This window comes from Saccopteryx leptura, chromosome 3 (assembly GCF_036850995.1).
Source record: "Saccopteryx leptura isolate mSacLep1 chromosome 3, mSacLep1_pri_phased_curated, whole genome shotgun sequence".
NCBI lineage: Eukaryota > Metazoa > Chordata > Mammalia > Chiroptera > Emballonuridae > Saccopteryx > Saccopteryx leptura.
The window spans coordinates 339,219,514-339,239,744 of NC_089505.1; the positions used below are offsets into that span (position 1 = coordinate 339,219,514).

The window sequence follows — 20,231 nt, forward strand, 5'->3', positions numbered from 1 at the left end:
TACTACCGAATCAAATATATCATGAGCAAGTAGGATTCATTCCAGGAGCAAGAATGGTTCAACATATGCAAATCAATTAATATAATATACCACAACAACAAAACAAAGGACAAAATTCATATGATCCTATCAATAGATGCAGAGCCTGACCTGTGGTGGCGCAGTGGATAAAGAGTCAACCTGGAAATGCTGAAGTTGCCAGTTCAAAACCCTGGGCTTGCCTGGTCAAGGCACATATGGGAGTTGTGCCTGCTCCTCATCCCTTCTATCTCTCTCTCTCTTCCCTCTCTATAATGAATAAATAAAATCTTTTAAAAAAATAGATGCAGAAAAGGTATTCAATAAGATACAACATCCATTTATGTTTAAAACACTCAATAAAATGAGTATAGAAGGAAAATACTTCAACATAATCTAAGGCCATATATGACAAACCATCAGCTAATATACTAAATGGTGAAAAAATGAAAGCTTTTCCTCTAAAATCAGGAACAGGACAAGACTGTCCACTCTCTCTACTCTTATTCAACATAGTTCTGGAAGTTTTAGCCAGAGTAATTAGTCAAAAGAAGAAAATAAAAGGCATTCATACTGGGAAAGAAGAAGTCAAGGTATCACTTTTTGCAGATGACATGATCCTGTATATAGAATACCTCAAAGACTCCACCGAAAATCTATTAGAAACAATAAACAAATACAATAAAGCTGCAGGATACAAAATCAATATACAAGAATCTCCTGCTTTCCCATATGCCAACAACAAAACTTCAGAAACTAAATTTTAAAAAATTCCTTTTACAATTGCAACAATGAAAAACACCTATGAATAAACTTAAGGATGTGAAGGAGCTATATATTGAAAACTACAAAGCATTACTGAAAGAAATTGAAAAAGACAAAATGAAATGAAAAAATATTCCATGTTCATGGATTGGAAAAATCAACACAATTAAAATGTCCATATAACCCAAAGCAATATACAAATTCAATACAATCCCCATTAAAATCCCAAAGTCATTTTTAAAAGAAATAGAACAAAGAATCATCAGATTTGTATGGAACCATAAGACCCGAAATAGCCAAAACACTTCTGAGAAAAAAAAGAATGGAGCCAGAGGTATCACACTACCTGACTTCAAATTATACTACAGAGCCACAATAATCAAAACAACAAGGTATTGGTAGAAAAACAGACATACAGACCAATGGAACAAAACCAAGAGCCCAGAGATAAAACTACATATAGATGGACAAATTATCTTTGACAAAGGAGCCAAAACCATACACTGGAAAAAAGAAAGGCTCTTCAAAAAATGATGCTGGGGCGCAGTGGATAGACTGTCAAACTGGGACACGGAGAACCCAGGTTTAAGACCCCGAGGTCGCCAGCTTGAACGCGGGCTCATCAGGTTTGAGCAAGGCTCACCAGCTTGAGCCCAAGGTCGCTGGCTCAAGCAAGGGGCTACTCAGTCTGCTGTAGCCCCTGATCAAAGCACATATGAAAAATCAATCAATGAACAACAAAGGAACTGCAATGAAGAATTGATGTTTCTCGTCTCTCTCCCTTCCTGTCTGTCTGTCCCTCTCTCTGACTCTCTCTCTGTCTCTGCCACCAAAAAAAAAAAAAAAAGGTTCTGCGGAAATTGGAATTGGAAAGCCACATGCAAAAGAATAAAACTTGACTATACCTTGTCCCCATGCACAAAAATTAATTGAAAATGGATCAAAGACCTAAATATAAGAACTGAAACAATAAATTACCTAGAAGAAAACATAGGTACTAAACTTATAGACCTTGGCCACAGAGAAAATTTTATGAATTTGACCACAAAGGCAAGGGAAGTAAAGGCAATCATAAATGAATGGGAATATATCAAACTAAAAAGCTTCTTTCTGCACAGCAAAAGAAACCAACAACAAAACAAAAAGGCATCCAACCAAATGGGAGATGATATTCACAAACAACAGCTCTCATAAGGGGTTAATATCCATAATATATAAAGAACTCAAAAAGCTCAGCAACAAACAAGCAAGCAATCCAAATAAAAAAAGATGGAGGCCTGGCCTGTGGTGGCGCGGTAGGTGGAGCCTTGACCTGGAATGCTGAGGTGGCAACATCAAAACCCTGGACTTGCCTGGTCAGGGTACATGTGGGAGTTGATGCTTCCTGCTCCTCCTTCCCTTCTCTCCCTTTCTCTCTCTCTTCCCTCTCTAAAATAGATAAACAAAATCTTTAAAAAATAAATAAATAAAATAAAAAATGAGGACCTGAATAGACATTTCTCCCATTAAGACATACAAACAACAAATAGATATATGAAAAGATGTTCATCTTCACTAGCTTTTTGAGAAATGCAAATCAAAATTACAATGAGATATCCTCACACCTGTTAGATTGGCTGTTATCAACAAGACAGGTAATAACAAGTGTTGGAGAGGCTGTGGAGAAAAAGGAATCCTCATTCACTGTTGGTGGGGATGTAATCTGGTACAGCCATTATGGAAGACAATATGGTGGTTCCTCAAAAAATTATAAATTACCATATGACCCAGCAATCCCTCTACTGGGTACCTACCAAAAAACCTGAAAACATCTGTACACAAAGACGCATTCATTCCCATGTTCATCGCAGCATTTTTCACAGTGGCCAAGACATGGAAAAACCAGTGTCCCTCGATAGAGTATTTGATAAAGAAGATGTGGTACATATATACAATGGAATGTTACTCGGCCATAAGAAATGATGACATATTGCCATTTACGACAACATGGATAGACCTTGAGAATATTATACTGAGTGAAATAAGTAAATCAGAAAAAGGTAAGAACTATATTTCACAGATAGGTGGAATATAAAACTGAGACTCATAGACATAGATAAAAGTGAAGCAGTTTCTAGGTGGAGGGGAGTGGGGGGGAATGGGGAATAAAGAGGGACAAATATACAGTGACAGAAAATGATTTGACTTTGGGTGATGGGCACTCAACAAAATTAACAGTTCAACTGCTATAGAGATGTTTATCTGAAACCTATGCACTCTTATTGATCAATGTCACCCCATTACATTTAATTTCTATATTAAAAAAATAGAAGATATAGACCCAATGATCTTAGTTGAATTCACTCATGCTCAGGGTGATTTCTATCTTAGCAGTCCCTAAAATAATTACCCTATTTTCACCTCTCTCCAAGTGTAAAAAGGTTGAAAACCACTGATATAGATTACTGTACTTTCATTTTACTATTAAGATAATGAATAGTTATAGTTGATACTTTTTCATTGACATAAAGATGATGTCATATGGACATTTATCTATAAGGAAACAAGACTGTAATATATATTTTTTTAAGTGAGAGTAGGGGAGATACAGAGACAGACTCCAAATACATCCCAACTGGGATTCACCCAGCAACTTCTGTCTGGGAGAATGCTCTGCCTGGGGCACTGGCAACCAAGCTATTTTTAGCACCTGAGGCAGAGGCTCAACAGAGCCATCCTCAGTGACTGGGGCCAATGTGCTCAAACCAATCAAGCCATGGCTGCGGGAGAAGAGAGAGAGAGAGAGAGAAAGAAAGGGATGGGGGGAAGAAGCAGATGTTTGCCTCTCCTGTGTGCCCTGACCAGGAATTAAACCTAGGATTTCCACATGCCAGATCGATGCTCTACCGCTGAGCCAACCAGCCAGGGCTGAAAGATTGTAATCTAATGCAAACATTGTGAATAAGAGGAAGAGTGTTATTTTAACTATTCTGTGCATTCATGTGAATGCTAAAAAATGAAAATCAGAACAGATATAGTTATAGAAAGCTCTTATTTTTTGGAGAATATTAAAGGATTATAAGGGGTAAATTTTACAAATTTTCATGAACAGATGTATACTAAAAAGAGATTTCCACCCCTGGCTGGTTGGCTCAGTGGACAGAGCATCAGCCCAGCAAGTAGACGTCCCAGGTTCAATCCCTGATCAGGGCACACAGGAGAAGCGACCATCTGTTTCTCTTCCCTCCCCTGCCTCTCCCCCTTCTCTCTCTCTTCCCCTCTCACAGTCAGTGGGCTTGATTGGTCTGAGTGTCAGCCTCAGGCACTGAGGATAGCTCAGTTGATTCAGCATCTGCCCAGATGGGGGTTGCTGGATGGATCCTAGTTAGGATGTATGCAGGAGTCTGTCTCTCTATCTCTCCCTCCTCTCACTTAAAAAAAAAAAAGAGATTTCCAAAACATTTCTTGTAAAAACTACAATGAATGTGGAGGCCTCATGATTTGTTTTAGAGATGGGAAAGGAGAATATACAGTGTGTCTGTAAAGTCATGGTACACTTTTGTCCGGTCACAGGAAAGCAACAAAAGACAATAGAAATGTGAAATCTGCACCAAATAAAAGGAAAACCCTCCCAGTTTCTGTAGGATGATGTGGCAGCATGTGCGCATGCGCAGATGATGACATAACACCGTGTATACAACGGAGCAGCCCACGGCCATGCCAGTCGAGATGTGGACGGTACAGAGGAAAGTTCAGTGTGTTCTGTGGCTCGCTAAATTCGAATCCGTGGCCTGACCAGGTGGTGGCGCAGTGGATAGAGTGTTGGACTGGGATGCCAAGGACCCAGGTTCGAGACCCTCAGGTCGCCAGCTTGAGCATAGGCTCATCTGGTTTGAGCAAGGGGTTACTCGGCCTTCTGCAGCCCCACGGTCAAGGCACATATGAGAAAGCAATCAATGAACAACTAAGGTGTGGCAACGATAGGCTGATGATTGATGCTTCTCATCTCCCTCACTGTTCCTGTCTGTCTGTCTCTGTCTGCCCCTCTCTCTGACTCTCTCTGTCTCCGTAAAAAAAAAAAAAAAAAAAAAAATCTTTAAATTCGAATCCGTGATCAAAGTGCAACGTGAATATTGGCGCGTTTATAAGGAAGCGCCACCACATAGGAATAACATTACTCGGTGGGATAAGCAGTTGAAGGAAACTGGCAGTTTGGTGGAGAAACCCCGTTCTGGTAGGCCATCAGTCAGTGATGAGTCTGTAGAGGCTATACGGGATAGCTACCTAAGGACCCCTAAAAAATCTGTGTGTGAGCCCACATCGAACTGCACTGAATAGGTATGAAACTGGGAGAGTTTTCCTTTTATTTGGTGCAGATTTCACATTTCTATCGTCTTTTGTTGCTTTCCTGTAACTGATCAAAAGTGCACCATGACTTTACGGACACACTGTATTGTAAAGATGGAGCTGACTTCTATGATGCAATGCATTAAGACTGTATAACTACATGTTTTTTTGATGTTTGAAATAAAATTTCATTACATATATTAAGGTTGAATCTACATATTTAATGTTTTAAAGGTCTTTTTTTTTTAAGCAAAGGAGAAAGGCGGGGTGGGGGGCAGACAGGGATAGACAGACAGGAAGGGAAAAACATAAGAAGTATCAACTCATAGTTGTAGCACCTTAGTTGTTCATTGATTGCTTTCCCCTATGTGTCTGGACTGGCCAGTGACCCCTTGCTCAAGCCAGCAACCTTGGGCTTCAAGCCAATGACCATGGGTCATGTCTATGATCCCACACTCAAGCTGGTGAGCCCGTGCTCAAGCTGGCGACCTCTGGGTTCAAACTTGGGTTCTGAGAGTCCCAGTATGACACTCTATCCACTGTACCACCGCCTGGTCAGGCTGTTTTTAAGTTCTTTAAAGATATTTAAATTTTTTAATTAAGCAGTATATCATAATTTTTTTAAAAATAAGCAGATAAATTAAGGATTTTTAGGTTTACAGGAATTGAATTTCCTTATAATGTAACTTTCAAACAAGCTAACGTTTTTACATTAGAAAAGGATTAGAAGTGTCTGAATTTGAGGAAAGAACAGTTGCTCTACTGGGTCCTACTAGGTGCAGAAGTCATCAAGGTCACCTAAAGTACTAGCAAAGCCCCAAGCCAGATGAAAAAGCTGCCTTCATCAACCTAAAGGCACTAACGGTGCAGGTGGCTCAAGTAGCTCACAAAACTGCACTTCCCCAGCTGGTTAACGGAAAGTACAGGTGTTTGGTGAAGCGCGACATCATTTTCATGTTGTTGTCTTTTAGCTCCTCTCCCAAACAGGGAGCCACCAATGTGTTCTTCACTCTTTCCTTTTCCCACCTCCTATTCCACTCCCCTGCACCAGGTTAGACCATGTTCTTTCCTTAGAGACCCCGACTCAGAACCCTAAACAGAGCTTGCCTTGAGAGTAGCAATATGGAACATTTAAAAGGAGCCCCCGATGTCACATGGTGACTGCCACCCTCTCTATCTTCTCTACTTCTAGGTTGTCCTCTTTGGTGGTGTCATGAAACACATGCCTTCTATGACCCTGTTCTTCACTTTCCATCAGTACCTATCCATCCTAATATTTTCAGTGCATACTGAACATGTTGGAATATCTCTTCTTTTTCCTCTAAAGCCAGTATTTCTCAAAATGTGCCTCTCAAACCACTTGTGAGAAAATCAACTAGGTATGAAATGCAGACTCCTCGGTCTCACCTGGGCCTCCTACATCACTCTTGTGAGGACCAGGATTCTTCTGCAGGGTTTTTCTACAAATTCTTGGGTGATGTTTATGCACATTGAGAATCACTCCTTTTCTCAGTCTCAAAATGAACTGATAGCAACATAAACATACCTGTTTCTTCCCTGATATACTATAAACTTGCCATACCTTACAACTCATCACTGGTTCTCAATGTGTGGTCCCAGGGTCCCTGGAAATTCACAGATCGATGAGGTCTGTGGGGTCGGAACTATTTTCATAATAGTATTAAGGCACTATTGATTTTCTTACTACCATTCTCTCATGAGTGTATAGTGTGTTATCGGACACTATACGGCATTTCCATAATAATCTGAAAAGCCTGGTACAATACTCCTCCCTTTTCTAAATACATATCCTAATGAGAGTAGATTTTCTTTGTATAATTCAACTAAAACAACATTCTGCAACAAATTGAATACATAAGTAGATATAATTCAGCTCAGACATTAAAAAGATTTGCAAAAATTAAAAACTATACTATTCTTCTCACTAAATTATTTTCAGAAAATATATGGATTTTTTTTCATAAATATATGTTAAAATCTAACAGGTCGCTCTCATGTAAAAATGCATTATTAGATATGTTTAAAGTTTCTTGGTTTTAATTTCTAATATGGAAATATCAATAGCCCATGTCAGAGTACTCAATATATATATAAAAATTTTTTTTTTTTTTGAGAGAAAGAGAGGCAGACAGGAACACTAAGCTGCTCCTGTATGTGCCCTGACCAGGGAATTAAACCCAGCAACCTCCACACTCTGGGACAAGCTCCAAGCAACCAAGCCATCTGGTCAGGGCTTAATTTTTATTGAGAGACAGAAAGAGGAAAGAAGAGAGAGGGAAGGGAGAAGGGAAGTATTTGTTGTTCCACTCAGTCATACATTCCCTGGTTGCTTCTTGTGTGTGCTCTGACCAGGGATTAAACCCGCAACCTTGTTATTTTGAAACAACGCTCTTTTTGTGTGTGTGTGTGTGAGAGAGAGAGAGAGAGAGAGAGAGAGAATCAGAGAGAGGGACAGATAGGAACAGACAGACAGGAAGGGAGAGAGACGAGAAGCATCAATTCTTCATTGCGGCACCTTAGTTGTTCACTGATTGCTTTCTCATATGTGCCTTGACCACGGGGGTAACGCACAGCCAGTGACCCCTTGCTCAAGCCAGAGACCTTGGGCTTAAGCCAGTGATCTTGGGCTTCAAGCCAGTGACCTTTCGGCTCAAGCTATTGACCATGGGTCGCTTCTATTATCCCACGCTCAACCTAGCGACCCATGCTCAAGCTGTGAGCCTGTGCTCAAGCCAGATGAGCCCACACTTAAGCCGGTGACCTTGGGGTTTCAAACCTGGGTTCTCTGCATCCCAGGCTGACTCTCTATCCACTGTGCCACCGCCTGGTCAGGCCAGGACAGAGCTAACCTGCCAGGGCTGAGTCCTCAACCATTTTTAAGAGTACAAAGGAGTCCTGAAACCAAAACTACTGTGACCTGCTTCCCCACATTTTGAATACAACCACCAATTATGAAATAGATAAGAAGGAGACAGTACTTAGAGCTATTTAAATAAATTACCTGAATATTTTAATTAAAAGTTTTAAAAAGATTTACTGAACAACTACTATGTATAAGATACAATATTAATCACTTCCTTAAAAACTTTATTGGATCTCAATTCATCCAGAGGGTGAAAAATAAGCCTGTTTTTGAAAACTGTTCCTTACTCTACTTGAGTGCACTAATCTTTAGTTTTTCTAAAACTACCTCTTTGTTCCCTGAAAAAATGTAAACTGACTCACTTTAAATTTCTAAAAGACACATTCTGGAAAGCAGTTATAAATTGAGGATTGCTTTAAGACTCTTGTCAGATTCTATGTGACTTACTTATTTACCTGTATTATATACATCTTAAGGTTAAGACATCTTAACCTTTCAGCTTGCAATTTATTAAACAGAATATAATTTTAGATTGTTTTAATCCTGGTTTCTAGTTTATTATTAGAAAGAATGATTGTTGAGACTTTGAGATAGTCACACCAGGTAAAATAGTGTTATTTTTTATCAAGTAAATGGTATTACTTACCAAGGCAAATTTGATATATATAAATTAAAGCTACATACCAAAAGTAGATTTTCTATCTGCTATCCATCGTAAGGCCCAATCTGCTTTCTTCTTCACATATGGCATTGTTTCTATTGCATTAAATAAAAATTCTCTGTAAAAACAAAAGAATTAATGACAAAGTTATTCACTTATTTTTCTTAAACAGAATAAATTTTCACTGGCTAATCAGAGATAATACTTGCAACTCTATGGTCTATTATCAAATCTATAATTTTTCTGTATTTTTGCCTGTTCATAAAATATAGACATTGAAGTAAATCTCAAATTAGTGGTTTGGATCTGGTCTAAAACAAATTGACCAAATTCAAATATTTAATTGCTAAACAGAATGTGCTCCACAGATGAACAGTTCTATACAAGCTCTTTTTATTTTTTAAACTGAACACATTTTTGTGCAATAGAAAACATTATACTCCTAAACTACTATATTTGACTAATATTACCCTAACATTTAGTTTTGGAGTAAATTCTGCTCTTAACATAACTAAGCAGTAGGATAAGCCTTTGTAAATAAAATCCCAGCAGCGATACCTTTTCTTGGGATCTCTGATGTAAGTGTCTATTAGCAAACTGTACATCTCTGAGTGAACATTCTCGATGAGAATTTGAAAGCCATAGAAACAGCGAGCTTCTGGAACCTGTACCTCCTGACTAAATCGCTCCACCTATGAAAATAAGGGAAACAAATATATCCAATTCTGTGGGCTCTCATTAAACAATGTAAATTAGAATCTGGACATCAAAATTACCACTTAAAAACTGCCTGTCATGCCACAACAGGTCAGAAAGACCTAATGGATTATAAACACTACTGTTTATTCAGCAACCCTCCACAATAAACTAGTTGCAAAATGTATTCTTAAGCAATTAAATGAATTGACCTATTAGATGGAGATACTGACTATAGGACCAAATAAATTGTAGCACACCTACCAAAAATAATCATTTCCCTTGGTAGAATTGACCTTGAGTCATTTTGTTTTTCCTACAATAAATAGATCTATCTACTGAAGCTCCTTCCAGTTCATGATGAAAGTCCATATCTTCCTATTCTCTTTAACAAGAAAGCATACTTGCTGGCAAACCATAATACAAGTTTAAAAATGGGGAGCCAGAACTTAGAGCTCTATTACAGAGCTCCAGAAAGGGTATTAAGGTGCAGGTTCTTTATTAGCATTCATATCTAAAGGTAAACATCGAACTCATGTTTATGCATTTTAAGTAGTTTTGATTGGTACAGTATGCTTGATTTAATGATATTTTGCTGGTCAAATAACAAATCTATCCTTTCCTCTGATACTTCATCAGAAAAACATTAAGAAAGAAGCTTCAGCTAGTTCATTTTCTAGACATAATTTTTAAGGTTCAGTCTAATTACTTTATTGCCATTATCATCATTTAACTGCTGAATGGAAACAAAAGTAAAATAAAACAAAAATCTTACCAAATTTTCATTTACAATCCCATCACTGGCTGCAAAGAAGGCTAAGATGTGAGAGATAAAATACTTCTCATCTGATTTAAGCTTGTTCCAGTGAGGAAGATCCTTTGATAAGTCAACCTAAAATAAAAACATTTTCAAAATTTTAACTTGAAGCTCAGTTCTTCTTAAAACATTTGGTGCCTGACCTGTGGTGGCACAGTGGATGAACTTCTGCCTGGAAGGTTGAGGTCACTGATTTGAAACCTGGGCTTGCTTGGTCAAGGCACGCATGAGAAGCAACTACAAGTTGATGCTTCTTGCTCCTCCCCTAACCCCTTTCTCTCTCTTTCTCTCCTCTCTTTAAAAAAATCAATAAATTAAATTTTTAAAAAATGTTTGGAGGGGCAAGGGAGAAGTTGAGGGGAATACGGGGGAGAGGGGATGCATTCAGGGCAACACTAGAATCTATGTAAACACAATAAATTAAAATCAATTTAAAAAATGTTTGGAAAACTAACTTCCACCTTAAAGTTAAAGAGAGACATCTCATCAGAGTAAAATGTTTAAAAAGGAAAAACAGTTAACAACACTGCTATAGACTGAATGTATTATCCACTCCCTTCCAATTCCTGTTGAAAACTAATTTCCGAGGTGCTGGTGTTTGGAGGCGGAGCCTTTGGGGTGATTAGATCATTAGTGTACAGCCCTCAGGAATGGGATTAGTGCCCTTATAAAACAGGCCCAGAGAGCCCCACTGCCCTTTCTGTTGGGTGAGGACACAGCACAAAGATAGCTGTCTATAAACCAGCAGCAAGCTGTCACCAAATATCAAATCTGCTGGCACCTTGATCTTAAAATTCCCGGTCTCCAGAACTATGAGAAATAAATTCCTGTTGTTGACAAGCCATCTAGTCCATGGTAATATTATAGCAGCCTGAACCAAGACAATTACAAAGGAACACAATCAAATAAAAACATTATAAAGAAATTTATCTTGTGGTTAATTGAGAAGCTGGCAGGATGTATTTTCAAAATATTAAAACTAATATAATCTAGTTTCACCACAAAAAAAGAATTTGTGTTGAGATGCAGGTGTTAGCCAAGGATATGATGATAATCATTTTTTGCACTATATTTATAAAACTATAAAATCAATAAATTGTATACTTTAAACTTACAACAATGTTACATGTCAATTATAATTATCAGTAAAGCTGGGGAAGAAAATCATAATCTAGTGGAACTGGAACAAATGAAGAAAGGGGCAGAGGCAGGAGAGAGTCTAGAAATGAGTCAGGAAGAAACTGAGGCAAATAAACTAACTTACGGCAGCCATTGCTTTGACATTTCACATAATGTATAACAAATTACATAACACTATATAGTATAGATGGATAATTAGGCACCTATTAAGCAGTTATGCTGCTGCTTTACTGCAGGCTAATCTACTTCCATATGCAGAAATAATCCCAATCAGGTAACAAATCTGAGTTTTAAAGCATTTATAGGCATGACTTCCCCTGAGAATAAGAATGTTTTTGAAAATGTTTATTAGAACTACTTCTTAAAATTAATAGAGAGATGCACTCTAGAGTTTGGTAGAATCTAAAATTCAAAAATAGTCTTTAAATGTACCCTATGGATACCATTTCATCTCAGGAAGATTTTTTTTTTTTTTCAGAGACAGAGAGAGAGATAGACAGGGACAGACAGACAGGAACAGAGAGATGAGAAGCATCAATCATTAGTTTTTCTTTTGTTGCACACTGCAACACCTTAGTTGTTCACTGATTGCTTTCTCATAAGTGCCTTGACCGCCGGCCTTCAGCAGACTGAGAAACCCCTTGCTGGAGCCAGCAACCTTGGGTCCAAGCTGGTGAGCCTTTGCTCAAACCAGATGAGCCCGCACTCAAGTTGGCGACCTCAGGATCTCAAACCTGGGTCTTTGGCATCCCAGTCCGACGCTCCATCCACTGCGCCACTGCATGGTTAGGCTCAGGAAGATATTTTAAGTACATTTCACAGTAATCTCATAAACATTTGAAATATGTAATTTTCCTTTGTTCCTCTTTTATTTATGCTACAAAATCTCTTTGGCCATTCCAAAAAGGACTCATTCATCCTTTTAAACATTTGTGTTCTTTTCTAAAATCCTTTTCCTCATTACTGTATTCTTTCAATATTTACTGAGCAGCTACTATTCCTGAATTCAAGGGGTTCACCCCTTGGGGTATTCTATTCAGGAATGAGAAGTGGCTCTTGTTAGGTATTTCTATTTACTTGCAGCAAGTAAAGGAGGCAGGGGGTTCACATTCAAAGCTCTGACTCCAAAAAGGGAGGCTTAGCTATTGCTTACATACACTATTTGGTTGGTTACACATGATTTCTTCTTTGCAGTTGGCTACACTTGTCCTGTTGGTTCCTGTCAAGTTTATCCTCTTCTACAGCTGCATCTGCAAAATACTGTGCTACACCTTACATTTAGCAAGAATAGCATTTAGTAAAAACTGCCCAGACTTGAGACCCTTGTCCTATCTAAAACTCCTACATGCCAGTGTGCTAAATAAGCACCTGGAGACACAACTGGACAAGAAGGGGGAAAATATTTTTACAGATGTTTTAAAATATGCAAGCTCAAAATCAGTTCCTATATTACGTAGAGTTCAACTGAGGTTTAACTAAAGGACATTGTCCTGGTTTTTACATATTATATTCCTGATATTAAATTTTAATATTACAATATGCTTCTCTTACATAATAAACTTATCTCTTCAAACACTCAGCTTTCAAAAGGTCCTATAAATTTTATTTATACTACATTGGTCATTGTTCACCCTCACCGTAAACCTTCCTGTCCAGCTTTATCCTATTTGAGTAAATTCTCCAATTTACCAGCTAAATATTGATTCCAAACTTCTAGTTATCATAACTCCCTGGGTAGCTTTTAAAGACTTTATTTATTCATTTTAGACAGATGAGAGAGAAGGGAGGAGCAGGAAGCATCAACTCCCATATGTGCCTTGACCAGGAAAGCCCAAGGTCTTGAACTGGCGACCTCAGCATTTCCAGGTTGACGCTTTATCCACTGCGCCACCACAGGTCAGGCTCCCTGGGTAGCTTTTAAAAACACAAAAGCAAATCCCAGAACTTTGTCTTTTGAATCAAGGTTTCTGATAAGCTAAACCACTGATAAAACAATAAAGCTTAAAGTTGATTAAATCATAACTTACATAATTTTTAAAATGAAAATCATGTGGAACTAAATGTGTTTGACTTCCCTTCAAAATATGTATTTGAATCTTCCCATAAGATGCCTACAAAATACATACCAACCTCTAATCATGTACAATTTTTCAAATTAGTATTTCTTAGTAACAATATGTTACATTTGTTAAAAGATACATATAATTTTCAAATGAATTTCAAGACACAGGATGAATGAAAAAGCCACCTGTATACTCTCTTTGTTCTCTCAATTATATCTAACAAAATTTTTCTACAAACCACATACAGTTAGTGACAGTCAGGTGTGCCAAGCACTATGACCCAATTTGAAAATGCTGGGGTTTTGTTTTGTTTTTGCTCTATATGTTGAATAGAACAAAGATGTTAACAATAACAAAGTTAAGTGAGTGGGTAAAATTCATAACAGATCTGGCTTCAAAAATTGGTGCTTCTGATTTCTAGTGTAAATTTCCCCCATTCTGTATAAAATAATAGCTTACATTTATTTGGTGCTAAGTGCCAAGAAACATTCTAAATAAGGCATCAATCTCATTACTAAGATTTAGCTCATTAATCCTCATAACAACCCAATGAATCAGGTACTACTAGCTCAATATACCAGTGAGGATTCACAGAGAGGTTAAGCAACTTTTCCAGTTCCACAGCTAGTAAGTGGCAGGACCAGGACTTGTGCCTAGGCAATCTGGCTCCAGAGCCTGCATTCTGAACAGCATGCATTTACATGCACATATAAATATACACACATATACACAGAGAGCAAGAGTGCTATGCAGGTATCATCCATCATATTCGAAGATGAAGACGATGGCTATTTGTGTGTTCAATTAGACTACAGAGCAATCTCTTGCATGACCAAATGTCCTTACCAAACCAGCAAGTATTTTCTAATTTGTTGTGTTCAACTCACTTCCTAGGTGAAAAATGCCACAGTAACAGAAAGCATTCTACAGCTGTCCTGTCTGCTGGAACAGCTGTGCCGGGTTTGATGTGGCTGAAGGCAAGGGCCAGACTGGGAAGAGCGCTGTGCACTGCCCGGCGGTAAGATTCTTCATATGACAGCTTCTGGAGGATCAGGTAAGTCCTCAATTGAGAGCAGTGTCCCCACGACTTTCATTTTCAACTTATGGCTATAGCTGCAATTTTACTCATTGTGACCATAAGCAAAGACTAGTTTCATTTGGTCACAGCAACCCAAGTCTGTTTAAAAAATAGAAAATGTGGCCCTGGTCAGTTGGCTCAGTGGTAGAGCGTCGGCCTGGCGTGCGGGGGACCCGGGTTCAATTCCCGGCCAGGGCACACAGGAGAAGCGCCCATCTGCTTCTCCACCCCTCCCCCTCTCCTTCCTCTCTGTCTCTCTCTTCCCCTCCCGTAGCAGAGGCTCCATTGGAGCAAAGATGGCCCGGGTGCTGGGGATGGCTCTATGGCCTCTGCCTCAGGCGCTAGAGTGGCTCTGGTCGCAACAGAGCGATGACCCGGATGGGCAGAGCATCGCCCCCTGGTGGGCGTGCCGGGTGGATCCCGGTCGGGCACATGCGGGAGTCTGTCTGACTGTCTCCCCGTTTCCAGCATCAGAAAAATACAAAAAAAAAAAAAAGAAAGAAAAGAAAATGTCAGCCTTGGCCGGTTGGCTCAGTGGTAGAGCGTCGGCCTGGCGTGCAGAAGTCCCGGGTTCGATTCCCGGCCAGGGCACACAGGAGAAGCGCCCATCTGCTTCTCCACCCCTCCCCCTCTCCTTCCTCTGTCTCTCTCTTCCCCTCCCGCAGCCAAGGCTCCACTGGAGCAAAGTTTGCCCGGGCGCTGAGGATGGCTCTGTGGCCTCTGCCTCAGGCGCTGGAATGGTTCTGATTGTGGCAGAGCGATGCCCCAAGATGGGCAGAGCATCGCCCCCTGGTGGGCATGCCAGGTGGATCCGGGTCGGGCGCATGCGGGAGTCTGTCTGACTGCCTCTCCATTTCCAACTTCGGAAAAATACAAAAAAAAAAAAAAAAGAATATGTCCTAAAACATATTGGAAGTAAAAATCTGGCCGACCGGGATGGCATATTTGCAGTAGGTAACATGCTTATAGACATTAATCTAAATACCAAACATTGGCAAACACCGTATTTAATCTCAGTAATTTCAAACATTATCTTATATAAGTGATCTTAGTCAATGTATTTTACAATATAAATTTCTCAATGTCCTTTAACAGAAGATGTGTACCCTGCACCACAGAACATGATTGCTGATGAAAGGGATGCTACTTACCTCTTCCGCTGTCCAGAAGGACGCCTGTGCCTTTTTATACATTTTCCAGATATCGGGGTACTGGATTGGAAAGATGACAAATCGGCGAGAACTCTTTCTTAGGAGTGGTTCTTCACCTGACTTGGCTTCATTTTCGCTGGTATCTGAAGATAACCTCTTTGAAAATTAAAATGCAAACATCCATTTTGTATAGACATTTCCTCCTCGTTCATATCTAAACACACATCTTGGAGAGTTAGGGAAATAGCATAGGTTTGGGAGTCGAGGTTTGGGTTGAAGGCTTACTGCCATCTGGTAGCTGGTTAATAGTGTTTGGTTGGTTAGTTGTGTGGTTGCTTGACTTATCTGAGCCTTGGTTTCCACATCAGTAAAATAATACCTACCTCATAAGTGACCATGAAATAATTTTGATTATTAAAAGCACTTTATACAGAACCTGGCACATAATAAACACTGAACAAAGTTACTGTCATCAATGCTAATTGAGAATAAGCACAAAACTAGACCAATAAATGTCACAATGGGAAAATTTAGAAATTTGTGAACAAGAAGTCCCTTTTGTTCCTCTCTCAGAGATAGAACGCTGGCACAAATAAGCTACTGTTAAGGCTTTTTTTTTTTTAGTTTAATGTTTCTTTTCTAATCCTAACCAAAATATAATAATACTTATCTGAACACTTTGTACCAACAGATTGTTTGTCTGAACTGACCATACACCAATTTGTTATCGCTATTTACATGTTAACATTATTGCGCATGGTGTGTGTCATTGTGAGCTGTCTCAAAGCTTGTGGAATCAAGAAACAGATACCTACACGTAACATACTGGTTGGAAATATCATGGCACTCTTACAGGGGACAGTGCCATATTTTTTTTAAATAGTCAGCAAGAAAATCAGAAGAGTTGTGTGTGCATGAGAATGAGTATATACAAAGCATATACAAATAGACCAAAATTTATAAATCAAGATTATAGGGATACATTTCAATTTTGATCTCCTAACTCAAACTGTCCCTCTTCTGTGCCAGGCCTGTCCATCGTGTTCCTGCATCCCTACCACAGCCTCCACCAATCCTCATGCCTCTCCGAATCAAGTGTGCTAAAGCAGATCAGGCTAAGAGGCAAGGCCAGACAACAGAACGGCCCACAATCAAAGCCTGAGGCCACACAAACACTGGTGGGATTTACACATTTCATACACGCCACCATTGTAGCACAGACTGTCTTATTTGGTCACTACTTATTTTGAAGGTATAAGCCTCCCCAGCTAGAGCATTTAAGCCCCAGAGTATAGAAACTAGTTTTCATTTATTGTGATGTTCCTGGAGTATTGTCAAACATAAGCATTAGCTAAGCAAGTGAATGGGCTAATTTCTCCTTATCCTAGGCTTAGATTACTGGATATTGGTAGAACTTTCTAATTTAACACAAGGCCAGAAGAAATCAGTGAAATAATCTAATGATCACTTAAATCAAGCCTTCTCTGAGTGCCCCCCCCCCGTTACCCTAAAGGACTGGATTAGGTCCCTAACATAGCACATCATTCACTGCAATTTAATTCCCTGTTATTTGTCTATAGGCTCCTCTAGACTATGCTTTTTGAGAATAAAAACCAACTTTACTTTTGTGGAATCCCCCAGAGCCTAGCACAGTAGTACCTGACACTTAGTTGATGTTCATTCCAGAAACATTTGAGCAAATTTTTAAGAGGGAAGTGGTCAAGATTTTGTGTGTATGTGTATTGCCATGGAGGACATACAATCTCGAAAGAACCATAAGATACTGACAGACTGCAGTTCCAGGTTCCAGAACAGGAGGTATGCATGAGAGTGGGTCTTCTGGGTCTGGCACTGAGGCTCATGAGCCAACACCACATGGATGCTTTAATATACATTATTCTAGTTAATCTGTAGAATAATTCTGACACGCAGAATACTATTTCCACTTTACAGATGGGAAAACTAAATCTTGAAGGATATAAATAGCATACCTAGGATCCTACAACTAGTAAATGGCAGAGATAAGATTAGAACTGAGATATGTCTGAATCAAAGCCTTGCCTTAAAGTATACCTCTGTATGCACAGATATCAGCTAGAGTAGGGCCAGCTCACATCTAAAATTCAGAATTCAAAGTGGTGGAATGAACTAAGCCTAAGAGGGTATACATAACTATCTTCTGCTAAGCAAAACTCCTTCAACAAATGGTAGCGATGTGACCAATGAAGGACAAAACCACCAAGTTTGAATCTAGTAAAGAAAAATAATTTCTTTGTAAATAAAGTTGAAAGAACCAATGTGATTTGAAGCTTGTTAAAAAAAAAAGGGGGCCCTGGCCGGTTGGCTCAGCGATAATCAGCCCAGCATGTGGAAGTCCCAGGTTTGACTCCTGGCCAGGGCACACAGGAGAAGCGCCCACCTGCTTTTCCACCCTCCCTCTCTCCTTTCTCTCTATATCTCTCTTCCCCTCCCGTAGCCAAAGCTCCACTGGAGCAAAGTTGGCCTGGGCACTGAGGATGGCTCCATGGCCTCCACCTCAGGCACTGCAATGGTTCTGGTTGCAGTGGAGCAATGCCCCAGATGGGCAGAGCATCACCCCCTGGTGGGCATGCCGGGTGGATCCCAGTCAGGCACATGTGGGAATTTGTCTCTCCCCAATTCTCACTTTGGAAAAATGAAAAAAAAAAAAGAAAGAAAGAAAGGGATGGAGGGAAGGAGAGAAGGAGGGAGGGATGGAAGGAGGGAGGAAGGGAGGGAGGGAAGGAGGGAGGGAGGAAGGTGTAGGGCCAGTAGTTGCGGCCACCATCACAGCTGCCTGGCCTGTGCAGGTTCGCATTTGATCCAGACAGAGACAGTAATGAAACAACAGAGCCAAGAACTGGTGGGCCATTTTCCTTTATTCTAGACTCATACTGGCCAACGAGTAAAAATCAACACACGGGCACCAAAATCCATTCTTTCCTTTTTTCTCTCTCTAAAATAAATTTTAAAAATTTAAGAGGCTAAAAAACTTGTGGGCCAAACATTTTCAAATATCTGGGGGGTCTGGGGGGACTCATATTCTAATTTTCTTCACTTGTTCCCAACCTCCAAGTGCTGCAAATTTGAAAATCATTCCAATGGATAACCATGAAAAGTTCCTGAGTAGCAATTAACATGAATAGGGACGGCATCAGGAGGATTAATTGGATATCCATGAAATAGAAAAAAAAAAACCCATAGATTTTGTTAGTGACTATGGTGTCAAGTTCAGAGGCAGAAATGACAACCTGCGGTAAGACACAGCACTCAGCATGGAAAACCTGCTTGAACAGGACTTTGCCAGTCTGAGAAGTTGGGCATTTTTTGGTGGGAATTGAGACCCCCTTTGGGAGTTCTTATTTGGAGGGGGTGACACAGAGGCACTGGTTTAATGCTGAATTAACTTGGCAGTGGTGAACTGGATCGGAGAGCAGGTAAGACTGGTCCTAGAGAGACAAGCTGTTGTAGCTGCACAGGTGCGAAGTGATGAGAATCTGAAATAAAGTTTTGCAGCGGCATTCCTTAGCAACATTCCTCTGTCTCTTCCAGAACAGTGCCTCCAGTTTCTACCCGCCTCAATGTCTGGTCCACTGTCTCTTCCAGAACACTGCCTCCAGTTTCTACCCGCCTCAATGTCTGGTCCACCGTCTCTTCCAGAACAGTGCCTCCAGTTTCTATCTGCCTCAATGTCTGGTCCACCGTCTCTTCCAGAACAGTGCCTCCAGTTTCTACCCGCCTCAATTTCTGGTCCACCGTCTCTTCCAGAACAGTGCCTCCAGTTTCTACCCGCCTCAATTTCTGGTCCACCGTCTCTTCCAGAACAGTGCCTCCAGTTTCTATCTGCCTCAATTTCTGGTCCACCGTCTCTTCCAGAACAGTGCCTCCAGTTTCTACCCGCCTCAATTTCTGGTCCACCGTCTCTTCCAGAACAGTGCCTCCAGTTTCTACCCGCCTCAATGTCTGGTCCACCGTCTCTTCCAGAACAGTGCCTCCAGTTTCTACCCGCCTCAATTTCTGGTCCACCGTCTCTTCCAGAACAGTGCCTCCAGTTTCTATCTGCCTCAATTTCTGGTCCACCGTCTCTTCCAGAACAGTGCCTCCAGTTTCTACCCGCCTCAATTTCTGGTCCACTGTCTCTTCCAGAACAGTGCCTCCAGTTTCTACCCGCCTCAATGTCTGGTCCACCGTCTCTTCCAGAACAGTGCCTCCAGTTTCTACCCGCCTCAATTTCTGGTCCACCGTCTCTTCCAGAACACTGCCTCCAGTTTCTACCCGCCTCAATTTCTGGTCAGCAGATCCTCAGACGTGCCTGGACATGCTAGGGCACCCATCTAAGTCAAGATTACTCACCAAGCCCTGACCTAAGATGGCATTCTACAAGGCCCCTCCCTTCCATCTACCCGAATTCCACCTCTTTTATTTGCCTTCATTTCTCTTCTACTCCTCAGGTGGAGTAGAATATTTGGATGCTGTCACAGTCATACACTATTTGTAGTTTTCACTTTCACTTTCATTCTTCTGTTACCACCAAATCTGACAAAATAGATGCAATACTGGCCAGGAGCAAGAACTTGGTTTTAAATCTAGCTCTACTACTGAGAGGTGTGGTCC

The 20,231-nt window shown here is 40.3% G+C and overlaps 1 protein-coding gene across 3 annotated transcripts in view; it reads right to left on the reverse strand.

Annotated features, from left to right (window-relative positions):
* Nucleotides 1–20,231, reverse strand: part of RRM2B (ribonucleotide reductase regulatory TP53 inducible subunit M2B) — a 42,814-nt gene that overhangs the window by 20,777 nt on the left and 1,806 nt on the right. For all 3 annotated transcript variants that reach the window (XM_066379255.1, XM_066379254.1, XM_066379256.1), the window contains exons 2-5: nucleotides 15,600–15,755; nucleotides 10,126–10,242; nucleotides 9,213–9,346; nucleotides 8,678–8,772 (exon numbers count right to left, since the gene is read on the reverse strand). In XM_066379255.1, the coding sequence (XP_066235352.1) occupies nucleotides 8,678–8,772; nucleotides 9,213–9,346; nucleotides 10,126–10,242; nucleotides 15,600–15,755 (502 nt within the window). The remainder of the gene's footprint in view (nucleotides 1–8,677; nucleotides 8,773–9,212; nucleotides 9,347–10,125; nucleotides 10,243–15,599; nucleotides 15,756–20,231) is intronic.